The sequence below is a fragment of the Camelus dromedarius genome, chromosome 32 (assembly GCF_036321535.1).
Source record: "Camelus dromedarius isolate mCamDro1 chromosome 32, mCamDro1.pat, whole genome shotgun sequence".
Lineage (NCBI taxonomy): Eukaryota > Metazoa > Chordata > Mammalia > Artiodactyla > Camelidae > Camelus > Camelus dromedarius.
In genome coordinates, this window is record NC_087467.1 from 15915027 (window position 1) to 15927919 (window position 12893).

Genomic DNA, 12893 nt, shown 5'->3' on the forward strand with positions numbered 1-12893 from the left:
TATCTCCTCATTTCTGCAAAACAAATTCAAGAAGGATACACCAGAAACAAAAGAGACTGGCTACTAGTTGGCGGGGGAGTGGAAAAGGGGTGTAAAGAAGGGAGAATGGGAATGGGGAGGTAGGAGGAGGGAGAGATGCTTCTTTGAATAGACCATTTTGTATAGCGTTGGCTCTTAGAATCACAGAACAAAGTTAACGAAGAATGGTGTGAGGCGTGGCTCATGGGGTGGGAGGAGGTGTGCAAAATGGAATCCAAACGGTAACAAGGGAAACCTAACACAATCACACTGAAGGAGGTGAGGATGAAAAGAGTAAAACAAATGAGTGTTCTGGCTGCGTGCTACAAGGCTAAGGAAAAAAAAGTGTCTGCAAAAACTTTAATTAGCAAGTATGTTTCTGACAGCGATGTGGGTTAGCCACTGTGTAACTTCTAGAGAAAAAAAATCAAAGAAGTGATGGGTATATTGTAGATAATCAGAACCAGGTTTCTCTCTGTCAGAGAAAGAAGTTACAAACAAAAATGGAAAGGACTAAGAGGAACCTTGTGCTGTTCATATGGCACTGGAGATATTGGTATATAGACAGATAACGAAGTAAAAATGTGTGTGTGTGTGTGTGTGTGTGTGTGTGTGCGCCTGGGTTAATATACATATATATATATATTCCCTACCTTTCTCTGTTGAGTGAGCCTATGAGCAATGGCACACTGGTAACAATAAACACACTTAGCATTCAGATTTTGGTTTCTAGATAACATTCTTCAATAAAAGGAATCAGAGTTCCTTGGAGAAGAAGTTAATTCAAGGTTTGGGGCAGGGAAATTGAAAATAACTCAGGAATGTCTTGTGGTTCCAGAAGACAAGGGAGTACTTGAAAAAGGGATGGTGACATGTTAACACAAGCAATGTAGATTCATCAGTTGTAACAAATGGACCCTTCTGGTGGGGAATGTTGCCAATGGGAGACTACTGTGTGTGGGGGAGGATGTATACAGGAAATTTCTGTACCTTCCCTTCAATTCTGCTGAGAACCTAAAGCTGCTCTTAAAAAAACAAGTCTTTAAAAAACACAAGAGCCTACCCGAAGGAGATCCCAATGGCCAAAGCTGGAAAATTTGAGCACCAAAATAAATAATGATGGTGCTGGAAAAGATCATAGAATAAAATAAGTGTTCATGAACCCATGTTGATATAAATAAAAATATAAACAAAGAAGGAGGAACAGCTCTTCCTTACAGAAGATTCAATTAATAAATTCCTACTAATAATTATAGGAAAAATGATACAAATGCAAAATCATTATGCAAACACTACAATAAGTTGCAGGCAAGATTCATGGATGGATGCTAAAATTAGTGGTTTGAAGGTTTAAGGAGAAACAGGGTATATTAGCATAGTCCCAAAGTACTCCCCCAAGATTTTTCAACTACAAGGAGGAAAACAGTAGAGAAACCTGGCAGGCATCACTTTAATCCAGTGATCAAGGTTAACATTGCCACTAATAAGACACAACAGCATCATGGACTCCTTGATACCGTGCCCTGAGGAGGACACAGCGTCACATAACCTCAATCCAATCGTGAGAAAACATCAGACATTTCCAAATTGAAACCTTAGACAAAACAACTGACTAGTATTTTCCCAAACTGTTAAGGTCATGAAAAACAAGGTAAAATTAAAGAAATGTTCCAAGTTTGCAGGAGACTAAGAGGACACAACAGCTGAATGCAATGTTCAATCCTGGACTCTCAAATCTCTCAATTATCTCTCAAATGTATCTCACTGATGTATATATCTTTCTTTATACCAGTACCACAAAGTCAAATTACTGTAGCTTTGTACGAAGTTTTAAAACGGGGCAATAAATACCTAAATACCCTTCAGTTAGTTCCACCAATTGTTAATATTTTGCTACATTTGCTTTTTCTCTTCATTATTTTTTATTTATTGTTGTTGTTTTTGCTACTATTGCTGAATAATTTGGAAGCAACATATAATACCCCTACATAATTCAAAGTGTATTTTTCTTTCTTTCTTTCTTTTTTTTTTTTTTGGTTCTGGATTTTCTTTTTTTTGTACTCTTTTTTATTGAAGTATAGTCAGTTTACAATGTTGTGTTAATTGCTAGTGTACAGCATAGTGATTCAGTCATACATATATACATATATTCATTTTCATATTCTTTTTTCAATGTGTATTTCTTAAGAGCAAAGGCATTCTACTATATAACTAAAATATCATTATTACACCCAAGGAATTGAACTAACATTGATATAATATTTTCTAATACACAGGCCACGTTTGAGTTTTCCTAATTGTCCCGGAGCTGTGTTTTTTATTTTTAGGTCTAGGATTTAATCAAGAATTAAGAATTTGCACTTGGTTGTCACGTCTCTTTATTCTGTGTAATTAAAGCAGCCCTTTCTTTTTTTCCTTTTTGGTCTCTTCATTGATACTTTAAAAAATGCAGGCTAGTTGTTTTGTAGAATGTCACATAATCTGGATTTTTTTTTTTCTGGGAGTGTACTTGTCAGAATCAATAATTACACTGGTAGTGCAAAACCGGGGTTTCCTAATTCTGTCATTTTCCTATATTTATTAGTTGGTGCCCTTCTGTAAAGGAGCGCCTGCCCCCCACCCCTTACTCCTCCCGCCCCCTTTATTTTTTCAGTATTACTGTGAACTCATGGGCTTTACAAAAATCCAATAGGTTACAGTCTGTTGCCATCATTCCCTCTGATATTCAAAGTTACCAACTCTGGACAGCAGAGTCCCCTGCAAACAGGCTGCTGTGTCCCGTTGACACGCTCCATCAATCTTTTAGTGCTTTCTCACTTTCTGGCAAACCCAGATTCCAGACTGTTCCCACCTCAGAGCTGAGACAGTGGTGAATGGTATTTACAGGCCAAGATCTAGATGCTAAATGTGCACATTTGATACTGAAATATCACTGTTTTTAAGTCCTTTTAGGGGAGAGAGCTGGGGAAAATATTTAATATTTTCATACTTAGATCTCCAATTTAAATCTAAAAGGAATATTCTTTACTTTTCCCCACTTAGTATTTGAGGCTCCCTGACTTCATGTGAGAACCCTGGTTTTCAACCAAATCTAAAAATATTTACCTGTTTTCTCTATCCTGTGATATACACAAAATAGCTTAAAATTATCAGTACCACTTCCAACAGCGTACTGATTCAAGTTCAAGACTCACTTGCAATTCTTTTTGCCCTCAGGATAAGGGCACATTGAAAATGTTCAATAAGAAAACTGTGTTCAAAAAAATCCTTGAATTCTTTTAATTTGTTTTTGCCAGAGGACTGACAAATCTTAAATATCAACTACTTCTACGTCTTCCTCTTAAAATAGATTTTAACTTAAAATTCAATTCAATGGAATGTTACAAAAAACTCAGTTCAACACATATTTATTAAGTGTCTGCTGTACTATAGACAAGACAGACATGTGACCTGAATATTTGCTTTCTAGCTGAAGAAGAAGATTGCTAATACACACACAACCACAGCAAGGTCTTGAGTGCCAGGGCTGGAGGACCCCAGGGTGCAGAATAGCACCTGGTGCATGACTTGTAGAAGGAAGGCTGGGAAAGGGTGTGTCTTGGAAACCAAAGGAACCGCAGTGTTTAAAGGAAGGAATGGAGATCACCTGTGCTGTCAAGAGTTCAGGTAAGAACAGAAAAGGTCATTGGTGACATTGGGAGAGTTTTACAAGGGTGAGAGTGGGGAGTGGAGGCCAGTCTGCAGGGTGCTGGGCAACTGGGAGATGAGGAAATGGAGATAACAGACAACTGTCTTAATAGTTTGGCAGTGATGTAGGGGAGCTTGAACTGGAGGGTTAGGTTGGATTAACAGGGGCTTGTTTTGTTTTGTTTTTGAGGAAGTGGGGCAGGTTTAAACGGATGGAATAAGCTCCAGGAGAGAAGGGAATGGAAGGCAGCAATGAGAGAAGAGATGACCAATAGGGCGAGGTCATTGAGAATGAGGAGAGGTTGGCACCCCGAGCACGGTGGGAGAAACAGGATTAAACAGAGGAGGGCAGCCTTTTCACTGACGAGGAAGGAAGGGGGACAGATGGGTGTGTACACAGTTAGGTTTCCAGATTTGGAAGGAGGAAGTTTTTATCCAAAGCTCTCTTCTTTTGGAGGTCAGGGAGGAGAGACCTCAGTAGCATGGTCCCTCGTGAAGAGGAGGATGAGGTCAGAAGTTTGAGTGAAATGGAGTCTGCAGTAGCCAGTCACTGTGGAGAACGGGAGAGAGATCCAACTGAAGAACCAGAAAGAATTCATGAGGCATTGATCAGAAAGGTTGATTTTCCCCCACAGTGTATGTTGGAAAGGAGTCTGGTCTAACACTGGGGATATTAGAATCTGCAGTTCCAGGGCCCAGCAGGGTCTGCGGTATGACTAGGGAGCAGCGACTGAGGAGTAGAGGGAAGGGCATTTGCTGATGGGAGCTGAGGGAAGAGAAGCTAGGGTCTGGCGGGGCTGTCCCCCTGGATGGGAGGTGGGGAAGGTTGCGAACCCGAGCTGGGTGCCAACATCTTCTATAAACTAGGGGCGGGCACTGGGCAGCTACCACTTGATTAGAAACTGACTTCACGAATGCTAACTTTAGGTACTTGTTCCTTTGCACACTCATACAAAGGAATCTCCAGTGCTTTCCTGCTCCCCCTCAGGACAGAGTGGTCTCCTAGCACTTCCCTGGGATTTCATTCCCTGCGGCCTTTGTCACTGCCTTTTTTCTGCTGACATTTTAGGTGACTGACAAGGAGGTATAAGGTTGATGAGATACTTCAGAAAGTGAAAATGCCTTCCTCTGTCTCTTCACTTCCCCTCCTAATCTCTACCACGGCCTTGTAACTTCCTCACGTCCTTTTGGGTAGAATAATCAATCTACATCTCGGTTCTTTTATGATCAGACATGTGTTGAGGTGTCAAATTTATGTCATCCCCCTGAGCATGAAAAACTGTCCTTGACTGGTTACTCCCAGATCTGCTCCCATGTGCTGGGGGCTCCCATCAACACCATTTTAAAAGCAGAGAGGAGAAAAACAGTCGCCAGTGCTTCCTGTTTTCATGCTACCCACCTGGAACTGAAAGTAACTTGCATTTTGATTCACTGATCCCCTAGCATTCTAATTTATAGAATTTGGGGCTTCCTGAATTAGCAGAATTATGCTACAACAAAAATAAAGACATTAAAATAGAAGTATTTCCTATAGTCTCTCCACTGATCACTGCAGCAGTTACAAGTCCATTCTGGGCCAACTTATAATAAACGTGGAACCCATTTCATTTCTTTTTTTTTTTTACCTTCAAACTCTTTCCATAATGTTTTCTTTTGTTTTCTTTTCCTCCTGACCTCCCTTCCTTAATTAGAAACTGAGTTGAGGTATCAGATGCTTCACCTTAGTGCTGAGTCTGCAACAACGTGATGGTTTCTATTTCCACTTTTTTCTTTCGGCCGCAAAAGGGCTGCCAAGGATGTGGCCTTTCTGCGTGCCTGGCTGCCTCTCCCTGCCTGCTGCTTTTCCTGGCAGGCTGGCTGCTGAAATGCTTCCTTTAGGGAAAAGCACATGGAATCGGGGGAGCGGAGCACTTGGACGCTGTTGCTCCCTCTGCCCATCCCTCCCCTTCCTCCCTCCAGCCCCAGCTCGACCAGCAGTTGAGCCCCTCCTGGTGCCAAGCCCGAGAGAGGCACAGATGAGGCACTAGGGACACAGAGAGGAGAAGACGGTCCTTGTCCCCAAAGCACTGCCCTCTGTGACCTTAGGCAAAGCCAATACATTTCGGTGTCGTTATGATATGGAATACCATATACTTTCATTAAGAATGATGCTTACAAAAGCTTTTAAAGACGTGGGAAAATGTGCCTACTACAACATCAGACACAGGCAGAGGAGAGAGCCTGGGACCCTAGGGAGTAAGTCATTTTAACAGTGGTTATCCTTGAGTGGTGGGATTATAAGTGCATAAAATTTCCTAGTTCATTTCTTTTATTTTTCAAAATAAATAATACCATAACAATGTTTTTTCTATAATACAAATGAACAGTTATTTTTAAATACATAGAAGTGACTGCCTTTGTAGCAAAAATTTCAGTATATATGCCAAAGCCAGATGTGACTAATTTTAAAAATATGCTTTGTCTTGAATTTGCCAAATCTGTCCTTAACACTCATTTTCCTGGGTTCTCAGCTTATGTAACTAGTCAAATTCTGGTACCTTTCTGAGGAGTGATCATCTTAAAATACTCACTTTGGAAAAATCTAAGGACATCAAGAAGGGACAAGGAAGGGCCGGGAGAATTTCTCTATCTGTCAGAAATGCAGGGTTTTATTTGGGGTCTTGCCTTGATTAAGAAAGGTGAAAGCACAGGTCATCAAGAGGTTATTTCAGGAAAAGGCTCTGGAGAGAGCAGAGCCGCTGACGGCGGGTGATTTCACCGCTTGGAACAGGTGCTATGATGCGCTGACAACCCAGGATATCAGGTCACAGGCTCAGGAAGGATGCAAATGCCACCTGGTACAAGTAAAACACCTATAAGACAAGGTGCTCCCTCCATGGCAACGAAGTGGAAAAGCCACAAAGAGTAGCAAAAATCTGCTTAATGCTGGGTGTGACAGGAGCCCATCCATTTCCCTCGATGGAAGGGGGTAGAAAGAAAATGATGCCTAGAGCTCACGCGGTTCTGAGAGAAGACGTTCTGAACTTCTCTGGCTAATCACCTATATAAGGCAACACTTCCAACAGGACATTTTGAAACTTGTCTTTCAGAATTTTAGAAGCAAAACAGAAGGTTCTATTGCTAACCAGGCACTTGGGTCTCCAGAAGGCATGGGAAGACTTTATGTGTGTCAGTCACAGCCACTGAGAGATGTTAAAGAGGGAAAACCTATTGTCAGCTCATCTGACCCAGGGAACTTAACAATGAAAGATTTCTTGTAAAGCTGTGCTAATCCAAGTGTGGTCCTCTGACCGGCTGCGTGGGAATGCCCTGGGAGCTTGTTGGAAATGCAGACACTGGTGCCCACCCACACCTGCCTTCAGGGAATCTGCATTTTTAACAAGCTCCCAGGTGATCTGTGTGTCCGCTGTTAAGGAGCATTGTACGACAGGCGTGGAGCATACAGACTCTAAGCTCTTCTGAATTCTTCTGCTTCCTACCTGTTTTCAAGTACATTGAAAATAATTTTTTTTTTACTGTGACAAAAAGATTTATTCTCCAGTTAAAATTTGTGTGTGTATTTCCCCCCCAGCTAAGGACTCAGAAGCAACTTGACATTTATAATTTCCTTTTCAAACCTAGTTTATAAAGGCAAGCATTTTTCAGCGGTCTCAATTTCCTAAATTCCCTACTGCTTCTTGTAATTCTAAGCAAATTTTATGTTTGAGAGGGATGTTATTTACCACAGACCTCTAAGATATTTGCTCCTTACCTTTTTACATTTTCTGGGAAAAATATTTTTTTTCCTCTCTGCTTATCCTCTTGAAGTCATTAGGAGGAATTCTAACTTTGTATTTTTTTTTTAAATGAAGTTACTTATTGTTGACATGAGGGATGGTGTTCTGGTTTCTAGGTTGAAAATATGCTGTTATGTAATGTGTTAGATGTGTAAGAATTCACCTGTGAGAATGTGACTCACGCTGACCCCCAGGAGGAGTTCAGGTGGCCCAGACCCCGCCATCCCTACGCAGGCCTCTCTTTGCCTTGAGGAAATCTGTCTCCATAAATGAGGGACCAGTTTCTAGTCCACTGACGACATCACAGACTTAACAGAGTCAGGCCAAATGCACATCAGTTTACCCTTGACTTAGGAGGGAAAAGGTTAGAGTACTTTGAGGGAATACTTACAGATAAATTCGAAGAAACAGTTAAAATACTCCTGTGATATTTATTACTGTAAAAAGGGATGGAAGTGTCCTATAAATGTTTGGATTGAGCCAAAGAAAGAGGCAGAGAGAATCTAAGGCTGGATCCAGGGAGGGTCCTCTTTGAAAGTTCAACCTTACCTGATTGTCGAATCCGTTGAAGAGTTTGCTGGACCAGAACCTCTGATCTTGGGACAATGATGATGAAGTCCACTTTGCTGAAGTGGCCGAGGTCCAGGCTCTGGCTGCCGCTGTCCGCTATAGCGCACACCTGGGACAAGAGTTTCCTGGCAACCATAAGCTGCGGTTGATAAATTTGGAAGGTTTCATTATCTAAATCTAAAATTTAAAAAAAGTCATAAGAACAAGATTAATTCACTTCTGTGATGGCCTCTGTGAATCCACAGAGGACACATAATACACACACGGTAAAGTAGGCTCCATCACTAAGAACCTGCACCTTGTAGTCTCACTCTCTGCCAACTTTTAATAGATTTGCCCACTTTCCCTGAAAACTTGGCTGAAAGGATGTGCTGAAGAGTGAATGTGGTAATTTTACAGATGTATTATTTTGAAATTGATTGTCTCACAAAGCACTAACTCCACACCCCTCGCCTGCCCAGAAATGCAGGGCACAGACCACACTCTTGCAGCTGGAGCCAGGACTCGTCTCTGGAAAGGGAAGGAAAGAGTTTCCAGGTTTCTTTAGGACTATCAGCACAGGTCAGGTGCCCAAGCCCAGCTCCAGTTCAGGGAAGGAGGCAATGCCATAAACACAATAATGCTGAGTTCCTTTGAGCTTCTCTGGATGGCACCACAGTAAACATTTCCTCTCCAGCAAGTCCGTTGCAACATGGTTTGAAATTCTCCTCCCCATGACACTAATTTCACCTTTCTTCCCACTTGACTCCACTTTGCCGGTGCTTGTGACCTGGCAGGCTCTGGTCAACTCCGGTGCTGACGCCTGTACTATCTGCAGGGACGTGACTCACGACAGGGCCAGCTGGCCACTCAGTAGGCGACGTATTAGAAAAACATTGCCCAGATGCGCTAAACATGCCAGTGGCTTTTTATTACAAGTTACAGCCAAGCAATCAATCTCTCTTACACACGCAGGGTGCTCACACACACGCAATGTCAGATAAGCTTAGTCAGCTGAACACCTGAGCAGGAAACATTTACTGCTTTTTTTTTTTTTTTTAAAGAGCTGCTTTTTATCAGGAACACATGTGGAAGTCTGACTGGTGCACACAAGGGCCCAATGAACCTGTGCTAATTCGTGTTTTCTAAAATCAAACTGCAGTGCAGCCCAGGGCAAGACAGTAGTCACGACACCCCAGCCACCACGGAACCCGACGGTGAGCGGAGATCTACACAGGTGGGTCTCCCTCCTGGCTGAGAGAACCCACTAGAGAAGCCCCAGGCTGCAGCTTTTATAACAGCCCAAGTCATTTTTGATCCACAAAGATTGCTAATCAAAATAAAACCTGTCTTCTGAGAGTTAGGTTGTTCTTTCTTTCATTGCACAGGTTAGATGGATGGGGACTAACACAGAGGATGGTATAACTTTGTAGAATGGAACTTAGTAAGATTTGAAGTTGGAGGAAACCTAAAAATATCTTTAAACAATGTTTTGTTTTGTTTTGTTTTGTTTTTACCACCAAGATCCCTATTTATTTTAAGCCATGTTTCTTAAACAGGGAATCAAGGATATGTACATGGAAATCTTTAAGTACCCTGAGAATTTTTAAATTCTAACTTTGTTTGCATAACACGTTTTAGATCATCTGGATGATCACTTTATTGCCATGTAATGTCCAGAAGTCAAAAACTTTGCCTTTGAATTCGTTCCTCAACGAGCTGACGCCAAGCCATATACTTATACTGCTAAGGCAATCCTAACACAGAGATGAAGCACCTCCACCAAGGGGAAGCCAAGAGGCTGTCAGCATCTGCTCGGATATGGGTCTGCTTCATATCTGTCCCTTCTCCTGTTGTTTGTTCTGTCCTTTCTTATGTTGTCCCTGTCAAACAGGGAATTGGGGAAGGAATCTGAACCTAAAGGAATCCAACCTAGTGATCGGACTCCCCACCCCTGGTGCCACCATCCCCCTTGGCGCCCTGCAATCTTGTAGGACAGACGCCGTGTGGGTATTGCTGCTCTGTCTGCCAGGAAGGCCTCGCTATCCCTGAGATGATGAGTGTTTTACACGTGGGAGGGTAAATGCGGGGAGTGGAGAGCCAGGAGCCCCGCACAGACTCCATCCAGATTCCTTCATGCTGTTCTTGGAAGCGCCAGGTGAGCACCCAGGCTCTCGGGGCACAGCTGGTGGAGCTATGCCCGGGACCCCAGAATCTTTTTAGGAAAAAAAGAGAGAGAGAGCGGGAGAGACTGCTTCAAATAAAGTCTTTGACTTTGCCTTTAATTCTAGGAGACATTTACTAAGAACCAGGCATTGGACCCAGGCCACAGGGTAAGGCATTTTTAACTTGAGCCAAATCTGTCATGTAAAGAGGAAGGGCCTGTCACAGTCTGTGACTTAAAGACAAGACCTCACACCCTCAGAATGACTTAGCTTCTATGTCTGTCCTGCGGACCGGTTTCCTCCTTCTGATCTGCGGTGACATTACCCAGGGTTTGCGTGGGGATCATAGCAGCGGCCTCCTGAGGTGACACATATACGTTAAGGTCCCCATTGAAAGGGGTCACCACACTGTCTCCTCTTCTTTGTTGCATTTTTTCTAGCAGTTTGTCCAAGTCATCACCTATGACAACATAAGGTGGAGAGAAGCAGGTCACAAGAGATGCTGGGTTTGAATCAGTCTCCAAGCTGGGCAGCTGAGCTGGGTTCCCATCGAGATCTGTTGGTCATCCCACTTCTCATGTCGACGTGTCTGCTCGGCCATCCCTACAGCAGGATGTCCGCAGCCAGAGCCATCCTCATTTGCATCGTGCTTACAATTTACATACTTTAACACACACCCTCTCTCAGCCTCCATAGTACTCATAGCAGGCAGGATGGGATCATTATGTCACCGCTGGACATAAAACTGAGACCCAGGGGCGGGGTGCAGCGTCTCCCCCAAGGTCACACAACATAGTGGCTGAGCTGAGGCCTCCCATTCTAGTGCCTAGACCGCCCCTTGCTGTGTCAGTAACAAAACGCTTAGGAGACACCATTCCAAATGAGGGAAGGTCAACCGGCAAGCTTACTTTCCACACTCATCTCTCTGACAGGCTGAGAGTTAAATTCAGAAAATCACGCAGCCGGGGGCTTGGCAGTGTTGTGGAATCCGACAGCCACTCACCTAACGATGTGGTTTTGAAATGCGATGCCAGGAAACTGACCTTTCCTGTGATGAGCTCATAACTAATTTCTTTCAAAAACTCACTTGTGGTGAGCATGCTCTCTGCCAGGGCTCTAGACTGATGCTGACCTGCAGAACAGAGGGAGAGACGGCGTGCCAGCGCACAAGTGTTCACTGGGACGTGACTGACAACAGCAAAAACAGGAAACACAGCTAAAGTATGCATCTAGAGAGACTTGGCTAGGAAACATACAGCACATCAGAAGACGGGCAATCACACAGCATTTGAAATGACAATTCGATTTGAAATGACATTTCAAATCATCATTTGAAATGAAAAGTTGACAATATAAAGTTATGTGATCAAGGGGGAAAAAATGACATATCTTCTGTGTGTAACTGTGGAAACATACCAGGTGTGTGTTTAAAGACCAGGGAGGAATGTGAAAAACCTTTAAAAAAGTGTGTCTGCACGGCTATTATGAATATCAGTCTTAAAAATATAATCTTATGTTGTTGTTCTTACAAACAAAAATTAGAAGATGAATATACTTTCTGATGAAGCTTTCTGAAAGACATATATATCACAGAGGGACGGGCAGGTGGATTTTGCCAAAGCAAGGCCTGGCCCTTTTGCTAGGAAGAGGTGAGTGCCATTCACAGAGAGGAGAAAAGCAAAATTTAGCCCAAACGGCAACTCAGGACGGTGCCTGATAGAAAAATCAATACCAGAAACAAAAATACATTTTGGAATGTACCAACGTTCTGAACCTTTTCTTTAGGGTCAGTGTTAGAATATTAAATATCCTCTTCAGTGAAGAGGTGAATATGTGAGCTAAGTTCCTGGCAAATATGATTAACTGGCTTAGGCCACCTGTGGCAATGGCTTTATCACATGCTAGAGTGGTAACGTTTCCAAAACCTTTTAAGGGCAGAAGTTACATGAGACAAGGGTATCTGTTACTAGGCTGTGCTTTGAAATAATGCTCCTACCACCAGCTGACAGGGATCCCCGCCAAACTAAGGGCTACCAAAATCTGATCTGAGGAGCAAAAAAAAAAAAAAAAAAAAAAAAAAAAAGTTACAATTGGGAGGAAGAACACAAGTTGGAGCCCTTAACTAGAGATTAATTACATGGATGCCTGGAACACCCAATTAGTATTTTGCAATTGGACAGATGACTGAATGAATGAATTTTAAAAATTACTCACCTAATACTACCACACAAAACTCATTTCCTCTGATTTTCGATGCACAAATTGTCACAACATAGTCTGGTAGTTTTTGGTAGTGTCTCATTTCACTGAGAGTCCTCAATGTCTCTGAAATGCCCTCTGCCAAAGAGTTTTGGGTCACAATCACATGAACCAAGTCTTGAGATACGCTGGCAATTAATCGAGCCAGCCAGGGGAGTTGTCCCGGAGACACGGGTGGACAATGGGCACCCATCTGCAGGGCTCTTTCTCTCAGAGTAAATTCCTGCATAGCTTTCAGCATAATTTGCTCAAATTCTTCCCTGAGAGGTATCTGATCAGGACCTAAATTGAAGAGAATTACAGGTAGAATTTTTTTTTTTTAAATCACAGCTAGAAAAGAGAGAGAAACACACACATACCAACACATACACATAAGTCTATTCCAACTGGTAAATAAGCTCTTTTTCCTGTAGTGCCCTCAAGTATAGTGCTTCTACTA

General features: G+C 42.6%; 1 protein-coding gene across 1 annotated transcript in view; it reads right to left on the minus strand.

Moving 5' to 3' along the window:
• Positions 1–12893, minus strand: part of GREB1L (GREB1 like retinoic acid receptor coactivator) — a 213073-nt gene that overhangs the window by 36564 nt on the left and 163616 nt on the right. The window contains exons 13-16 of the mRNA XM_064481548.1: positions 12410–12736; positions 11199–11327; positions 10521–10655; positions 8031–8228 (exon numbers count right to left, since the gene is read on the minus strand). Of these exons, the coding sequence (XP_064337618.1) occupies positions 8031–8228; positions 10521–10655; positions 11199–11327; positions 12410–12736 (789 nt within the window). The remainder of the gene's footprint in view (positions 1–8030; positions 8229–10520; positions 10656–11198; positions 11328–12409; positions 12737–12893) is intronic.